Source organism: Oncorhynchus tshawytscha, linkage group LG06, assembly GCF_018296145.1.
Source record: "Oncorhynchus tshawytscha isolate Ot180627B linkage group LG06, Otsh_v2.0, whole genome shotgun sequence".
Taxonomy (NCBI): domain Eukaryota; kingdom Metazoa; phylum Chordata; class Actinopteri; order Salmoniformes; family Salmonidae; genus Oncorhynchus; species Oncorhynchus tshawytscha.
This window is the reverse complement of record NC_056434.1, coordinates 9,724,522-9,743,430: the sequence shown is the minus strand read 5'-3', so window position 1 is coordinate 9,743,430 and position 18,909 is coordinate 9,724,522. Positions and strand designations below refer to the sequence as shown.

The 18,909-nt window shown below is 41.7% G+C and overlaps 1 protein-coding gene across 2 annotated transcripts; it reads left to right on the top strand.

The window, feature by feature from the left end:
• The first annotated feature begins 1,198 nt into the window (after positions 1–1,198).
• LOC112252014 (thromboxane A2 receptor) lies at positions 1,199–18,872 on the top strand. 2 transcript variants are annotated; one of them, XM_024422882.2, is made up of 3 exons: positions 1,199–1,544; positions 8,203–9,079; positions 13,143–13,828. In XM_024422882.2, the coding sequence occupies exons 2-3, from the start codon at positions 8,294–8,296 to the stop codon at positions 13,392–13,394; spliced, it is 1,038 nt and encodes a 345-aa protein (XP_024278650.1). In that variant the 5' UTR covers positions 1,199–1,544; positions 8,203–8,293; the 3' UTR covers positions 13,395–13,828. The 2 variants fall into 2 exon arrangements, with proteins under 2 accessions (XP_024278650.1, XP_024278649.1); XM_024422881.2 differs by lacking the exon at positions 13,143–13,828 and adding an exon at positions 14,924–18,872 and having other exon boundaries at positions 1,233–1,544.
• Positions 18,873–18,909: the final 37 nt, after the last annotated feature.

The window sequence follows — 18,909 nt, the reverse complement described above, 5'->3', positions numbered from 1 at the left end:
GTCATCATTAACCCGTGTATAAAGTTGATTGGACTTGTGGGGCCTCTAATGGAGCTTGTCTAATAGGAAATTATTTAGAAAATATACATGTCAAAAGTGCTAATACTTAAAGGGGCAATCAGCATTTGAAACAATAAAATAAAAAAATCCCTGTCACTTTTACTGTAAAAAAGCTGGAGAAATGCAACCACTCTCAAATTCAAAGACAGAACTATGAATGCATTGACTGAGCATCATCCATATCAAAAATATAGTTTTACCCATGTTTTAAGGCTAGTTTTACCCATGTTTTAAGGCTAGTTTTACCCATGTTTTAAGGCTAGTTTTACCCATGTTTTAAGGCTAGTTTTACCCATGTTTTAAGGCTGGTTTTACCCATGTTTTAAGGCTGGTTTTACCCATGTTTTAAGGCTAGTTTTACCCATGTTTTAAGGCTAGTTTTACCCATGTTTTAAGGCTAGTTTTACCCATGTTTTAAGGCTAGTTTTACCCATGTTTTAAGGCTGGTTTTACCCATGTTTTAAGGCTGGTTTTACCCATGTTTTAAGGCTGGTTTTACCCATGTTTTAAGGCTGGTTTTACCCATGTTTTAAGGCTAGTTTTACCCATGTTTTAAGGCTAGTTTTACCCATGTTTTAAGGCTAGTTTTACCCATGTTTAAGGCTAGTTTTACCCATGTTTTAAGGCTATACAGTGTTTGGTTAGACTTTGTTTACAAACATTGAAATGAACAAGTTCATATTTTTGGTTCAGATGAGGTACAACACTTAAAGCAGTAATTCAGCAGTTGAAACAATGACAAAGTGTCCTTTCCGCCCCTGTTTCAATAACTAGCTGAGGGATGGGTCTGGAGAAATGTAACCACTCTCAAATTCATAGGCAGAGCTTTGGATGCAAGGATTGGCCATCCATCATCACAACATCATACTTTTAACTATGTTTTGAGGCTATACAGTCTTTGTTTACATTTACTTTGTTTACAAACATTGGAGTAAAACAAGCTTAAAATTTTCAAGAATCAATGGGTACATATTATAAATGTATAAGTAAAAAAATCGATGTAGCAACTGCAGATTGGCCCTAATCACGTTTTTTTCTGAAAGTCACATTTCAAAGCTGTAAACATATTATGATCATTATATTCACACTTTTTTTCTATCTACAAGAAGTTTCAATGATTCAATCATCGATGTTGCATTCTCTCGCTGCCTATTATGTTGCTGATTAGCTGCATTTGGATGCTCCCCACCGTCAATCCCGTTTACTTCCAGGGACGAAAAAAATTAACGTTTTAACTGCGGCAGAGAGGGAGTTCAGACTATTTTTGCATTGGCTTATATCAATTGTGTATATTTTCATGTACCGATGTCACTCGTGAGGCCCATTACCGTAAGCCTACAGCTGTTACAACGTCATTAAGATAGTCTCGTGTGGACACGGTGGACTAGAGTCTACTAAACGGACCACGACCGAGGCGCGCGCACAGTAGCAGGCTGAAGACGCAGTCTACTTCGCCCTGATGTTTTAGTGACTGCTGTAAAAAGGTAGGCTACATGTTTCTTATTATCTTCTCTAAAAATAGATCGGTCCTTCTAGGCTTTTATATTTCTATAATGTCCAGATATTCACTCTTTACAAGGTTTCTATGCCTCTAACATATCCAAGGAGGATAGGGAAGAGTGGGGTAAATTGAGCGCTTGTTTCACATTCAGTATTACTCCCTCAAGGGAAAAATAGAATTCATTCAAACAAAGATATCTACAATATTTCACGATGTTGTGTATCCCTAGAAATAATCAGAATTCATGTAAACATTACAGTTCTGAAAACAGCTTGTTTTTGTATGGGGGTCAATTGAGCCGCAGTACAGGGTAAATTAAGCCACCTACAAATGTCTGTACTGAATTAAATATTACCTCTACCTTTTTAAAACCATGTCAATCTTTATTTCCCAAACACAATCACTTTTTTTTGTATTTGAATAATTTTAAGCTTATTTTAACAACACTTATTTAACCACTTTTAACATACCCCAGGCCCTGTTGTTACCTCATATCCCACCAATAATCCCTTATCAATTTGCTCAACTTGCCATTGGCTCAACTTTCTCCAAAGCAAACATTTTGACTATATTAGCCCACATAGCTACAGGAATGCACTTTCATGCTAGGTTTATGACCTCATATTGGAGCTGATAGGGATCCCAACTGATGTATAAAACAATCTTTAAATTATCTACTTTGGTTTAGATACAAGCATCATGTAACCTGTAAAACAAAATAATTTGACTTGGTGAAAATAATTTTTTATTATTTAAATTTTACTTACCACTTATTCCATGTGATTTCTTCCTACAGACTCCATGAAATGATGACCTCTTCCAAAATATTTGTCCAAAAATATATTTTGTGTATGGTTTCCTAGAAACAAGGAAGGCTCAACTTACCCCTTGGCTCAACTTACCCCTTGACCCAACTTACCCCATGCTTCCCTACCAGGAGTCGCTCCCCTACAGCTTATTTGAGTGTAGAAAATAGTTAGTGTTTTGCATGCCTACATTACACTGTATTCTAAGCAGTTTCTCAAACCATTTATCGTGTCTTTTTTATTTGACTCGACTTCAGATTTGTTTTATTTGCTTATTGCTGTTTTTCGGCCTCATGGTGGAATTGTTTTTTAAATGAATTTCTCAGTGTTTGAAACTATCAAGCAATCCCAAGCTTAGCATAAAATAACAAGGGTAGAACAGGCTCTGTGCAAACGATACATTTAGGCCCTATAGGCTATTTAAAACTGGTTAGACTACAGTAAATTAATTGACCACAGCCAGATTTCAAAAACTATACATTAGTCATCTGGTCTCACTGAAACATTTTGAAAGTTCTACATCACCTAAATTAAACAAAAATCAAAATGTGCCTACAGTATGTGAACACGTGAACACAGCACACCTGTTGCTCTTGAAAAGGATTCAGTTATCTGGTTGCCCATTCTGTAAAACTGTTGATTGTTTTTGATATTGTAGAGTTGTATGATGTTAGTGTTTTGAGGTTGGACTTTAGGACGTTTAGCTCGTTAGCACGTAGCACATATCAATTGGTGTTGGTGAACGTAACAGTAATATTGTAGCATTGTATGATATTGTAGAGTTGTAAGATATTATAGGTAGTGTTAGTTGGCACTGTACCGGCTATACCTGTGCAAAAACTCCAACAGTTGCGAGGTCAAGCAATATGGAAATGAACTAGCCTTTATGCTCAGATGGGGATGGTTATATACAAAATGTTGTATTTACAAAGTACAAGCTGTTGAATATTGTTCAATCAAAATCAATAGCCCAGCTAAGACTGTAAGCTACAGTAATTTGTTAATTACTGTTAATTGACAGTGTTTTAATAATAAATGGGAACCCATTTCAACCCAAGACCTTGTTCTTCACAATAATTGTTGACAAAAGTCTAAAAAAAATGTGAAAAGTGACACACAGCCCCGGTCTCCCCTAATCTAATGAGTTGTGCTGTTTCCCACGGTGTTTTCGGAGAAATCAAATGATACCGCCTGTCATTCATCTAATTCAGCACTGCATGCACTTTCTATCATGGCCACCAAAAATATGTGTTGGGAACGCCCTGCGTTCTGCGGTGATTTGCTAGTGTCCAATGAGGTCGACTTGATGGGACAATCAGATTCTCTGGAAGAATTTCAACCAACAGTCTCCACCACACTCGGGACATGATCACGAAATGCTCCGAATGAATTCACATACAGTGGAGAGAACAAGTATTTGATACACTGCAGATTTAGAAGGTTTTCCTACTTACAAAGCATGTAGAGGTCTGTAATGTTTATCATAGGTACACTTCAACTGTGAGAGACAGAATCTAAAACAAAAATCCAGAAAATCACATTGTATGATTTTTAAGTAATTAATTTGCCTTTTATTGCATGACATAAGTATTTGATCACTTACAAACCAGTAAGAATTCCGGCTCTCACAGACCTGTTCGTTTTTTTTTAAGAAGCCCTCCTGTTCTCCACTCATAAACCTGTATTAACTGCACCTGTTTGAACTCGTTACCTGTATAAAAGACACCTGTCCACACACTCAATCAAACAGACTCCAACCTCTCCACAATGGCCAAGACCAGAGAGCTGTGTAAGGACATCAGGGATAAAATTGTAGACCTGCACAAGGCTGGGATGGGCTACAGTGCAATAGGCAAGCAGCTTGGTGAAAAGGCAACAACTGTTGGCACAATTATTAGAAAATGGAAGAAGTTCAAGATGACGGTCAATCACCCTCGGTCTGGGGCGCCATGCAAGATCTCACCTCGTGGGGCATCAATGATCATGAGGAAGGTGAGGGATCAGCCCAGAACTACACGGCAGGACCTGGTCAATGAGCTGGGACCACAGTCTCAAAGAAAACCATTAGTAACACACTACGCCGTCATGGATTAAAATCCTGCAGCGCATGCAAGGTCCCCCTGCTCAAGCCAGCGCATGCCCAGGCCCGTCTGAAGTTTGCCAATGACCATCTGGATGATCCAGAGGAGGAATGGGAGAAGGTCATGTGGTCTGACGAGACAAAAAATAGAGCTTTTTGGTCGAAACTCCACTCGCTGTGTTTGGAGGAAGAAGAAGGGTGAGTACAACCCCAAGAACACCATCTCAACTGTGAAGCATGGAGGTGGAAACATCATTCTTTGGGGATGCTTTTCTGCAAAGGGGACAGGACGACTGCACCGTATTGAGGGAAGGATGGATGGGGCCATGTATCGCGAGATCTTGGCCAACAACCTCCTTCCCTCAGTACGAGCATTGAAGATGGGTCGTTGCTGGGTCTTCCAGCATGACAGCGACCCAAAACACACAGCCAGGGCAACTAAGGAGTGGCTCCGTAAGAAGCATCTCAAGGTCCTGGAGTGGCCTAGCCAGTCTCCAGACCTGAACCCAATAGAACATCTTTGGAGGGAGCTGAAAGTCCGTATTGCCCAGCGACAGCCCCGAAACCTGAAGGATCTGGAGAAGGTCTGTATGGAGGAGTGGGCCAAAATCCCTGCTGCAGTGTGTGCAAACCTGGTCAAGAACTACAGGAAACATATGATCTCTGTAACTGCAAACAAAGGTTTCTGTATAAATATTAAGTTCTGCTTTTCTGATGTATCAAATACTTATGTCATGCAATAAAATGCAAATTAATTACTTAAATTATACAATGTGATTTTCTAGATTTGTTTTAGATTCCGTCTCTCACAGTTGAAGTGTACCTATGATAAAAAAATTACAGACCTCTACATGCTTTGTAAGTAGGAAAACCTGCAAAATCGGCAGTGTCAAATACTTGTTCTCCCCACTGTATAAGCTACGGTACTTCTGGCCTTTGCCTTCAGTTCCCAGCATTGGTTCCATGTTTAGGTATCGTGTTCAGCAACATAAAGATATCCATTTGATATCATGATAATGTTCTTTTTCAGAAGCTTTGATCCAAAATTACTTATAGTACAGTAAATGCATAAACAAAATTGTAAATGTGATCCCTGTTGCTACCACCATGGTCCTACCAAATGAACCACACTGGAGCACGTAGGCTATTTCAACTGTAATATGGATAGTTTGAGATTGCAGGTGTATTTAAGCAAAAAGGCTAAGGATCAACACCAGCTTGTTATTTGTAGAAGTTTAATTTATCTTGTCCTCTCTGATTTCAGTGCATTTATCCAGTGGTAATCCACTCTCATTAGTTGGAAAACAAAATTGAATAAGTATAGAAATTAGGATATTGGCTGATTGCTTCAGTGTAATTTCTCGTGATTCTGTAGTCAAAACACGTAGGGAGACAGGGAATACTGGTGCCTGATTGCAACAACATAATGCCATTCCTCCAAGGAACACAAGTTAAATTTGACCTGATAACTATTCCCAGCCTGGTCCCAGAAAGACTGACTGTCTAGCTATAGCTGGGGATAGAAGGGTCTCAAACTGTAAACACAAAATCAGTAACTAAAGTGCATTTGTATTCAGACCCCTAAACTTTTTCCACATTTTGTTACGTTACAGCCTTATTCAAACATTGATTAAATATATTTTTTCCTCATCAATCTACACACAATACCCCATAATAACAAAGCAAAAACAGGCTTTTAGTATTCAGACCCTTTACTCAGTACTTTGTTGAAGCACCTTTGGCAGCGATTACACCCTCAAGTCTTCTTGGGTATGACGCTACAAACTTGGCATACCTGTATTTGGGGTGTTTCTCCCATTCTTCTCTGCAGATCCTCTCAAGCTCTGTCAGGTTGGATGGGGAGCATTGCTGCACAGCTATTTTCAGATCTCTCCAGAGATGTTCAATCAGGTTCAAGTCCGGACTATGGCTGGGCCACTCAAAGACATTCAGAAACTTGTCCCAAAGCCACTCCTCCGTTGTCTTGGCTGTGTGCTTAGGGTCGTTGTCCTGTTGGAAGGTGAACCTTCGCCAAGTCTGTGGTCCTGAGCTCTCTGGAGCAGGTATTCATTAAGGATCTCTCTGTACATTGCTTCGTTCATCTTCGCCTCAATCCTGGCTAGTCTATCAGTCCCTGCCACTGAAAAACATCCCCACAGCATGATGCTGCCACCACCATGTTTCACCGTAGGGATGGTGCCAGGCTTCTTCCAGACGTGACACTTGGCATTCAGGCCAAAGAGTTCAATCTTGGTTTCATCAGACCAGAGAATGTTGTTTCTCATGGTCTGAGAGTCCTTTAGGTGCCTTTTGACAAACTCCAAGCGGGCTGGCATGTGCCTTTTACTGTGGCTTCCATCTGGCCACTTTACAATAAAGGCCTGATTGGTGGAGTGCTGCAGAGATGGTTGTCCTTCTGGAAGGTTCTCCCATCTCCACAGAGGAACTCTGGAGCTCAGTCAGAGTGACCATCGGGTTCTTGGTCACCTCCCTGACCAAGGCCCTTCTCCCCCGATTGCTCAGTTTGGCCGAGCGGTCAGCTCTAAGAAGAGTCTTGGTGGTTCCAAACTTCTTCCATTTAAGATTGAGGGAGGCCATTGTGTTCTTGCGGACCTTCTATGCTGCAGAATTGTTTTGGTACCCTTCCCCAGATCTGTACCTCGACACAATCCTGTCTCAGTTCTCTCAGTTTTTCATTTTTATAAATTAGCAAACATATCTAAAAACCTGTTTTCGCTTTGTCATTATGGGTTTTGTGTGTAGATTGATGAAGAAAATGTTTTTAAATCAATTTTAGAATAAGGCTGTAACAACAAAATGAGGAAAAAGTGAAGGGGTCTGAATAATTTCCAATCTTAGCAACTACATCTTAGCAACTACATCTTAGCAACTACATCTTAGCAACTACATCTTAGCAACTATATCTAGCAAACCCAACTATCTACTAAGCTTGGTGAACTTCTTTGATTATTTTATTTTATTGAAATGAGAGCATATGTTTTTCTGGACTCAGTGATTTGGGTTCATACCTACAATGCCTACAATGCAGCACAAGTTCCTCGGTGATAACATGGTAGGATGGCATTTGGAGAATCTGTTTCCTGTTAATCCTCTCTTGTCATGTCCCCATGATAGCCTACCGGTAAAATTAGAGACTATGTGATCTCCATTTAGTTTGATGGCAGAAGTGAATGACTAGTAAGCTGACCTCTGACCTCTGTTAAGGACATCATTATATTAACGTTGACATAATGTTGATGTAACTGCATTTCCTGCCAAGAGATGGGCAACTACAGTTGTGTGTTTTTACTGTCTCCCACACTTTGGAATTCATGGGGTCAAAGTCTCTATCCACCATTGAGTCTAGTCCTCTAGAGGCTTGATTAAGTCTGTTTAAACATTGTCAACATGTTAAGATGAGTCTGGTGGAACCAGCCTTATCGCTGTGTTCAATAGAATGGTAAACGTAGCAATCAGACTGGTTCCAAGAGGCTATGTAGACAATGATACTATGGCAAACAAAAGTGTTCAGTCGGTTTCTGTGAACATTTTTGAAAGCTGTATGTAGTTTTCGAGGTCAGTCGAGTGTACGCATTCCAGTTCTGTCAACTAATAAACGTTCTTCCCGCAACATATCATATAATCTCTGCTGAATGGAAGTTTATTATTCTGTCCTGTGAGCTAAACCAAAAAGTTGTTAAAAGTCTTGTTGAAACGCTTCTGTTACTAATGCAGAGTTCTGTCCCATTTGTCAGGAGGAAGAATAAAGACAACGGAAATCTTAAATGAACTAGTTCCTCCTCTTCTGAAGTGTTGGGAATAGCCAAACTTCCTGCAGCCGCCACCATGAACCTCTCCAACGAGACGACTCCACAGTGCTTCTCCATCAACAATCCCCCCTTCAACTTCCCCCACACCATTGCTTCCGTCTACTTCTCCACCGTGTTCAGCCCTCTGGGCCTCACCTTCAACCTCATCGCCTTTGTGGTCCTCCTCAAGTCCTTCCAGCGCACGCACAGCCGCTCGCGCTCCTCCTTTCTCGTCTTCCTCTGCGGCCTGGTGGTCACCGACTTCATGGGCCTCTTGGTCACCGGCATTATCGTGATCACCTTCCACTTCACCCAGTTCAACTGGCGCCGCCTGGACCCGCACTGCCACTTCTGCAACTACATGGGCATGTCCATGGTCTTCTACGGCCTGTGCCCGCTGCTGCTGGGCGCCACCATGGCTGTGGAGCGCTTTGTGGGCATCAACCGGCCGTTCGCCCGGTCAACCAGCATGACCAAGTCGCGGGCCGTGTGCATAGTGCTGATGGTGTGGGCGGTAGCGGGATGCATCTCACTACTGCCCCTGGTGGGTGTGGGGAGCTACCACATGCAGATACCAGGCTCCTGGTGCTTCTTCAACATTAGCTCTAAGGCTAGCGACATGGTCTTCTGTCTACTCTTCTCTCTGGTCGGACTGCTGTCCATAGCCGTGTCCTTCCTGCTCAACACGGTGAGCGTGGTGACCCTGGTCAAGGTGTGCTGCGGCCAGGACAGCATGCAGCGTCGCCGCGACTACGAGGTGGAGATGATGGTGCAGCTCATCTGGATCATGATGATCGCTACCATCTGCTGGTGCCCCCTGCTGGTGAGTAGTGGCAGCCTATTAAAACGTGCACGCACACACGCACATACATACACACTATACCAAGCACGTACAGTACATGTCAGGAGGACACAATATCCACTGAAACACATCATTATAGTCATCACTCAGTATTGATATGTAAGAAATTCCAACATTTGTTCTTTGTAACATATTTAAGCAACAAGGCCCAAGGGGGTGTGGTATATGGCCAATTTACCACAGCTAAGGGCTGTTATGCACGACTCAATGTGGAGTACCTGGACACAGCCCTTAGCCGTGGTATATTTACCATATTTCACCAACCCCCGAGGTGCCTTATTGCTCTTATAAACTGGTTAACAAAGTAATTAGAGCAGTAAAAATATATGTTTTTTTATACCCGTGGTACACGGTCTGATATACCACGGCTGTCAGCCAATCAGCATTCAGGGCTCGAACACCCAATCTCTTCATTCAAAGCTAACGACTGGAAGGTTCTGCAAAAAAACACTCAAACTGTACAGTTTTATCTCCATCTCTTCATTCAAAGACTCAATCATGGACACTCTTACTGACAGTTGTGGCTGCTTCGTGTGGTGTATTGTTGTCTCTACCTTCTTGCCCTTTGTGCTGTTGTCTGTGCCCAATAATATGTGTACCCTGTTTTGTGCTGCTACCATGTTGTGCTGCCTCCATGTTGTGTTGCTGCCATGTTGTGCTGCCTCCATGTTGTGTTGCTGCCATGTTGTGTTGCTACCATGCTGTGTTGGCATGTGTTGCTACCATGCTATGTTGTTGTCTTAGTTCTCTCTTTATGTAGTGTTGTCTCTCTTTTCGTGATGTGTATTTTATCCTATATTTTTATTTAATTTATGTTTATTTTTAATTCCATCCTTTTGCATTTTGGTAGGCCGTCATTGTAAATAAGAATTTGTTCTTATCTGACTTAACTAACATATATAATGCAATAGACCATCACTGCTGCATACTGTATACATACTGCATTTGTATGGCAAATTAAGTCAAGAGATAATGATCAACACTTGATACAGGCCCCAATACATGTGTATCAATATGTGCACACAAAAATCTCTGATAATTGAGGTTGCTCTCTCGATCCTCCGCTAACTGAACTCTCTTTGGCTAACTTTCTGGTACCACTGCTGACTTGCCTCTAAAGCTAAGCAAGGTTGGTCCCTGGATTGAAGAACAGCTGCTGCTGGAAGTGCTGTTGGTGGTCCAGAAGGGGTCTGGTCTATGGAGATTCCAATGCCCCAGGGCAGCGAAGGGGACATTGTCCTGCGTAAGGTTCCGTCTTTTGGGATGGGATGTTAAACGGTTATCCTGACTCCCCTGTGGTCACTAAAGATCCTGTGGCACTTATCGTAAGAGTAGGGGTGTTAACCCCAGTGTCTTGGCTACATCACCAACCTGACCATCATGGCCACCTAATCATCCCCCAGCTTCCAATTGGTGGTTTTATCCCCTCTTCTCCCCCTGTAACTAGGTTGTTGCAATAATATGTTCTCAGTCAACTTACCTGGTAAAATATGGCTGAATAACTGGCTGAACAGCATAAACTGTGGGGTGTCTTTGTAAGCAATGTGCATTGTTTACAGCTAATGTCAAGTTCAGGAAGTGGAACTGGCCCTGTATTAGGGAGTGGGGCTGTATGCTGGCTGGTGATAAGGCCTGTAAGAGAGCGCCATCTCCGGCTGCATACGAAGGGGGATATCCGGGCCAGAGTCTTTTTCCTAGATCTGCCTCTGTCCTGCTGTGTCTTTGTGTTCAATCGATTCAATTCAAAACTGATACAAAGTTTTCAATCGCACAGTGAATGTTGATAAAAGTACTAACAAATACAGAACTGTTATAGTACATAAACATAAACTAACTGTCTCTGACATGTAATGTACAGGAAAGTATTCAGCGCCCTTCCTTTCTCCATGTTGTTACGTCTTTATTCTAAAATTGATTAAATCATTTTTCCCCCTCATAAATCTACACACAATACCCAATAATGATTAAGTGAAAAAAGGTTTTAAGAAATGTTTGCAAATTTTATAAAAAATTTAAAAAACAGAAATACCTTATTAGGCTACTTGGGACAGAAGGTAGCCTAGTGGTTAGAGCGTTGGACTAGTAACCGAAAAGTTACAAGATTGAATTCCAGGGCTGACAAGGTAAAACTCTGTCGTTCTGCCCCCTGAACAAGGCAGTTAACCCACCGTTCCTACGCCGTTATTGAAAATAAGAATGTGTTCTTAAACTGACTTGCCTAGTTAAATAAAGGTTTTTAAAAAATGGATAAAGTATACAGTTCTCTTCAGCATTCCACCAATCAGGTCTTTATGTTAGAGTGGCCAGATGGAATCCACTCCTCAGTAAAAGGCACATGACAGCCCACTTGGAGTTTGTCAAAGACACCAAAAGACTCTCAGACCGTGAGAAACAAGATTCTCTGATCTGATGAAACTAAGTTTGAACTCTTTGCCCTGAATGCCAAGCTTCACGTCTGGAGGAAACCTGGCACCATCCCTATGGTTATGGCATGCTGTAGGAATGTTTTTCCACGCCTGGAACTGGGAAACTAGTCAGGATTGTTAATCCCTCGATCCTGACTAGTCTCCCAGTCCCAGCTACTGAAAAACAGCATGATGCTGATATTTGATGAAAACCTGCTTCAGAGCACTCAGGACCTCATACTGGGGCGAAGGTTCACCTTCCAACAGGACAACGACCGTAAGCACACAGCCAAGACAATGCGGGAGTGGCTTCGGGACAAGTTTCAATATCCTTGAGTGGCCCAGCCAGAGCACTGACTTGAACCCGATCAAACATCTCTGGAGAGACCTGAAAATAGCTGTGCAGCCATGCTCCCCATCCAACCTGACACAGCTTGAGAGGATCTGGAGAGGAGAAACTCCCCAAATACAGGTGTGCCAAGCTTGTAGCGTCATACCCAAGAAGATTTGAGGCTGCAATCGATGCCTAAGGTGTTTCAACAAAGTACTGAGTAAAGGGTCTGTTTACCTATGTTAATGTCATATTATTTTATACATTTGAAAAAAAATGTAAACCTGTTTTTGCTTTGTCATTATGGGGTATTGTGTGTAGTTTGATGGGGGGGGGGGTGATGTAATACATTTTAGAACAAGGCTGTAACGTAACAAAATGTGGAAAAAGTCAAGGGGTCTGAATACTTTCCAAATGCACTGTATACACATTTTGTTATTTCTCACTCTCAAAAAATGGGGCTTAGTCTGGTCTAAGCTACCAGTCTCTAAATGCCTCATTTCTCCTAAGCAATGCAGGCGAAATTAGCTGACCTCAAAGTGCTGTAATACTTCTGGACCATAGCCATTCAAGGCTCTTTGTAATCAACATTGTGGCTGAGGTAGTTGAGATGGCCAAAAACCACATCAACTCACATCACAGCCTCACAATGTGGGTGTATGATGTGCTACTATTCCACTGCTCTTTGTGTGTTCTGTAACACTTTCTTTTGAATACGGTTGAGCATCTATCTACACGGTACATCTATCTACACGGTACATCTATCTACACGGTACATCTATCTACACGGTACATCTATCTACACGGTACATCTATCTACACGGTACATCTATCTACACGGTACCTACCATCAAAATAAAGTGTTTCCGCTAGATTATTTTCTAGGCGCCACCAAATCAATATCGAAGGCCTTTTTTAACAAACATTTTGATTTAAAACCTAAAAGGGGTACAAGTGAAGCCTAATTACTTTTGGAAGGAAGGGGGAAAGAGTTCGATGGGGAGGTGGATATAATGGTAGGGTAACACTTATTTCATACCATTATTTAACTAGGCAAGTCAGCTAAGAACAAATTCTTATTTTCAATGACGGCCTAGGAACAGTTGGTTAACTGCCTTGTACAGGGGTAGATCAACAGATTTTTTTACCTTGTCAGCTCGGGGATTCGATATTGCAACCTTTTGGTTACTAGTCCAACGCTCTAGGCTACCTGCCGCCCCGCTATCATATGTTCTTCAGCACTTCTGGAGCCCTTTATCCAGTCTAACCTCCTGACTGTCCTATACAGATATATAGTCTGAAATGTGCTGTGTATGGCAAACCCGTAGAGCCTGACTTCATGTTACTCAGCCTGCGGATAGCCACCTTCAATCAGCTATGTGACCCCTGGGTATACATCCTATGTCAGGAGTCCAGACTAAGGCGAGTAAAAACAGCTAATGTTTATACCGCCCCCTATCTTTACTCACCACACATTGCTTTGTGCTGTGGCTCCTCCGGACTGTCCGGACCCTCATCCATAGCCAGACCATCCAAATGAATGCATCATTCGTGCCACAACTATGGACTCATCTGCTTTGGACCACCATCTTAGCCGCTTCACTTCTCCTTAACAGCTTCTGAACTACAATATTCATAACCCCCAACTGGATCATGCTCAGTCCAAAGAATATTTGAGGGATATTTGTTTCTGCTCTATTCCATATCAGGCAGGCAATAAGCCATTCACTTGCAATCTCTGCTTTTGCCAGTGCACCCCCCCTCCCCATGGACCAACGATGGTGATATCTAAAAAATGTTTAAAAAATCAATGATCATTCCAAATCATAAGCAATGCTTTGGACCTGTCGTCGTTGTTTATCTGCGTACTCTATTCGTGTGTATTCCGTTGTTAATGATGCATGCGTGTGTGTTCCGTTGTTAATGATGCATGCGTGTGTGTTCCATTGTTAATGATGCATGCGTGTGTGTTCCATTGTTAATGATGCATGCGTGTGTGTTCCATTGTTAATGATGCATGCGTGTGTGTTCCATTGTTAATGATGCATGCGTGTGTGTTCCATTGTTAATGATGCATGCGTGTGTGTTCCGTTGTTAATGATGCATGCGTGTGTGTTCCGTTGTTAATGATGCATGCGTGTGTGTTCCGTTGTTAATGATGCATGCGTGTGTGTTCCGTTGTTAATGATGCATGCGTGTGTGTTCCATTGTTAATGATGCATGCGTGTGTGTTCCATTGTTAATGATGCATGCGTGTGTGTTCCATTGTTAATGATGCATGCGTGTGTGTTCCATTGTTAATGATGCATGCGTGTGTGTTCCATTGTTAATGATGCATGCGTGTGTGTTCCGTTGTTAATGATGCATGCGTGTGTGTTCCGTTGTTAATGATGCATGCGTGTGTGTTCCGTTGTTAATGATGCATGCGTGTGTGTTCCGTTGTTAATGATGCATGCGTGTGTGTTCCATTGTTAATGATGCATGCGTGTGTGTTCCATTGTTAATGATGCATGCGTGTGTGTTCCGTTGTTAATGATGCATGCGTGTGTGTTCCGTTGTTAATGATGCATGCGTGTGTGTTCCATTGTTAATGATGCATGCGTGTGTGTGTGTTTGACCACAGCAACTCACTGCCAGCTGCGATCCTGAGACACTAAAAGGGACTGTTAGCATTTTTTAGATGCATCTGGAAAATGCTAATTATTTGCTAAACACAAGCGCATACGTCATTTCTGAGGAGTAGAGCTTATTTGTGTGTGTGTGTGAATGTGTGTGTGTGTATGAATGTGTGTGTGTGTGTGTGTGTGTGTGTGTGTGAGTATGAATGTGTGTGTGTGTGTGTGTGTGTGTGTGTGTGTGTGTGTGAGTATGAATGTGTGTGTTTGTGCGTGTATGAATGTGTGAGAAGGCCCAAACTGCTGCCCTCGTGTTCAAACTACTGATGACAAATCATTCTCCCTCTCACTTCCCCACTCTCTCTCTAACTGTTATTCCCTCCATCTCCCTCCCTATTCTTCTAATTGTCTTTGTCTCTCCATCTCCCTCCCTCCCTCCCCCTACATTCCACAGGTGTTTATTGCGCAGACTGTGTTGTCAGAGAGCCCACTTCAGGTCCCCAACCTGCTGCTCTTCATCCGTTTTGCCACCTGGAATCAGATCCTGGACCCCTGGGTGTACATCCTGTTTCGGCGCGCCGTCCTTAAGCGCCTCTACCCCAACTGGGACTGGTCCCGGGGATCCATAAGGACCCTGTACCCGGCCTCCTTCGTCGGCACCATCCGCCGGTTCACCCGTTCTTCCCTGGGCGGTGATGTCCTGGGGGGTGGCGAAAGGCGCGTGTCAGTCGAAACCCAGTCATTTAAAGTGAAGGCTCCACCTTCATCGCCTTGACTGTTTCCTGTTGTTGTGCATTGGTACTCCTCCTCGTCAGTGACATTTTTATTTATATGTTTTTTAGGTGCTGTTTAAACAGTTCTAAAAAGAGACTGAACATGGATACGGCTGTGGCATTCCACTGGGCACAAACAGGTTGAATAAACGTATTGTGACGTGGAATACATACATTGGAATTGAAAAAATGTCAAATGTTTTTTTCAACCACAAGGTTATGTTGTCATTGTAACCAATTTTCAACATAGACAAACCTTGTATGAAATATGTTGCATTTGTATCTTTGAAACAATGGCAGAATTTCAACGTTATATCCACTATCAGAAGAAGAAGAAAAAACAACAGGCTGAGCAGCACCTCCTACTGGAGAGATGATCTATCTACAACTATAAATTTAGTTTCCCATCCAGGGTTTCCACCAAGCTCAGCCCTACTTAGTTGTTATGTACTATGTCACTGACTACTACCAATGTGCTATTGTGAGAATGATTATTGAGAGATCTCTTAATAACTAAATATATTCACTGTTGCTATCAAAGTATTTCCAAAGGGTAGGTTTAACAGTGCAAATGAAATGTAACCATACTTTATAAGTCATGTATCATCAATTATACTATTTAGGCCTATATAGTATTTGCAAAGTCATCAACAGCTATTGTTTCAATTCAACCATGGTAAAAAAATATATAGAAACTGGGTGGTTCGAGCCCTGAATGCTGATCGATTGACAGCCGTGAACTTATACCACGGGTATGACAAAATATTCATTTTAACTGCTTTAATTACATTGGCAATGAGTTTATAATAGCAATAAGGCACCTCAGGGGTTTGTGGTATATGGCCAATATACCATGGCTTAGAGCTGTATCCGGGCATACGTTGCGTGGTGTGTAAGAATAGCCCTCGGGCTGTATTGCTTAAATAGACAATACATATAGGCTTAGGGTTTCAAGCTTTGGTTCATTTCAAATTTACTCTTCAAGGTAATTATTAATATGTTGTATTCATGTTTCCATCTCAACCAAAATTTTAAGTTAAAGAATATGGACTAAATTTAAATCAAAGTCTATTTTATGTGCATTTAAAGTTTGATTTGATTTAATTTAGTCCTATTCTTTAAATTAGATTTTTGTTTGAGTTGGAGACGTGAATCCAACAATTAATTTGTAGACAAACTGAGTGTTTAATTGGGTTTGACTGTCTACGCAGGTAAATATCACCATTTGAAAGAGATATTCTGTTTGGAAGATATAGTCCTGAAACAAATCTTGGGTTGCTAGAGACGCGACCCATTAGTTCAGTCTTTTTGTTCTGTATCTATGGACGCGACCCAGTCATTCAGTCTTTTTGTTCTGTATCTATGGACGCGACCCAGTCATTTGTTCTATACCCATACTGGCTGACAACGTTCTTATCCCTGGCTCGCTAGCTAGCCAACTACGTCTAACTTACAGTTACGTCAAAAAGTGCAGCCAGAATAACAGCAAAGTAGCTGCATTTGCATTTGTTGAAGCTGTTTTCTAGTGACATTTATTTGGATACAGTACATCCATAACAATAAGCTGGTGAGATCGAATTTGAATATTGAAACAATGTTGCGAATGTCGGAGAGACTGACAGCAAGGTTTATACAAATCTCCGCTGTTGAAAACTAAATTTTAGTCTAAAAGACATTAGATAATATCTAGATGCTTTTTATAGTGGAGATCAAGTGTATAAAGTGCCTGGCTGGGCTGATGAGACAGTGGAATGCACAGTTAGATGAAACAGAGTAAACAGTCATTTTAACGTCATAGATTTAGCCGGTGGCAATTTGTGGAATAGACACCGGCTGGAATGCGATTTTAACCAATCAGCATTCAGGATTAGACCCACCCATTGTAAAATACTTTGCAGAAGCACCTTTGGCAGTGATTACAGCTGCACTTTAGTTTCTAGGCCCAACTGTTCGGACGCTACAGACATTTTCGTGAGAAGACCGATTTTCTGACAAAAACAGCTGTAGCTCGGCCACTTTCCAACACCGATGAGGAAGTCCGACAGAGGTGAATGCGGTGCATTAAGACACATCCGTAATCATAGAAAGCGTGCATGTTTGACATAGCATTCAAAGATCGCAGGTCTGTGGAGATCTTCCCAATTGCTATAATAATCTGCGCAGAATCTCAAACAGCATTGATCACTTGCACCATGTTCTTTTAATGTAATCTCAACTACAATCCAGGTCATTTGGTTGTGCTATTAGATAAAGCACATTGATAAAACATTTCAGTAGTTGTATAAATACTAAATGTCTGACATTGTATTCCCATTTTAACTTTGTTGTGCTTTTAAATGGTTCAAAGTGCTGTGAAAACACATTTAGATGACAGATAAACCAGAAATCAGACAGGTTTTCCAATGGAATTTGGTTGTGCTTTTAGATGGTTGAACGCATAGTGAAAACACATTGGGAATTAAACACACTTCTCATTGTCTTTTAGAGTGAGTCCGTAAAGGTTGAAATCTCATTGATCAACGTCTCAACCAAATATGACCAAAAATGTCCAAGTTGAAATGGCACGGTGTGCCCAGTGGGATGGCATTGGAGCTGAGAGCTGGTTATTCCTGTGCCCTAAGCACATGATGTTGCCAGTGGGGTGATATTGTGTGGTGGTATTCAGCATTGTTTAGTAGAGACCAATGAAATGTAATTAGAGCCTGACAACAGCATCTGGTTTAGATTTAGAATGTGTGAAGTATCGCTGTGCTCATCAGTCACACATAAAAATGGACAAATGAAGTCCCTTCCTACACCAGAGTTTGTATTGAAGGATGCACTTCCTTATCAGATTCCATGCCAAAGACCACCAGGTCATGGTGTGTACGTGACTATGTGACTCAGTTTGTATGTGTTCATGTGAACGTGTGGGTGTATGCTTATGTGTGTGTGTACTAACTTTCTCCTGTTGCTATGCAGCGGCTTCACCTGACATTAATCAACCACAGTATTCATCACCAAAAGGACAACTGTCATCTGCTCTGTTGCGGTATCTGGCCTCCGCTGGCACAGTGCCCTTCGTTGGTTGGCCGACTGCCCTATCTCCCTGTCTGCTTTTTGAATCCTATGACCCTCTGTTCTGTCCTCATGTTCAACTATGGTTAACTTTTATACCAGTGACGCATGGATGGGCCAAAGAAAAGGTGTTACTATATAGTTTTACACTTCCTATGAAAGATGAGGAGAGATGGTCCCTGATGATATGGACATGAATTCATCAATACGTTAATCATACGCATGTACACCGGTATACTCTTCTTTTTTAAACAGTGTTACAAATTCAAGTGATCAAGTTTCAAAGTCAACCCAAAGCTAGGAAAAGTGTTAAAGACTGTGAAATGATGGTGAGGAAGAATGCATGTCATGTTGCATGTCAGTTCACTATGTATGTGTATAATGTGTCTTCTATTTTTTGAAGGAAAACCGATGAAACGATGTAATGTCTGGCTGTGTGGGGTTTGATGTATGCTATGATGACACAGGTGTCTGAGCATGTGCAATGCAGATGTAACATGTATACAGTCGGTGGAAGTTGGTATGTATTTTCTCCCAGGGGAAATAAAAGCTGAAAGGTTCAGCTAAAAGTGAGCTTTGTTTATGGTTTGTTTGTATTACCCTTTGATTC

Coding starts and splice junctions, on each gene's coding strand:
- LOC112252014 (XM_024422881.2), top strand. CDS start 8,294: ATGAACCTCTCCAACGAGACGACTCCACAGTGCTTCTCCATCAACAAT. Junction 9,080..14,923: donor TCTGCTGGTGCCCCCTGCTG/GTGAGTAGTGGC, acceptor TACATTCCACAG/GTGTTTATTGCGCAGACTGT.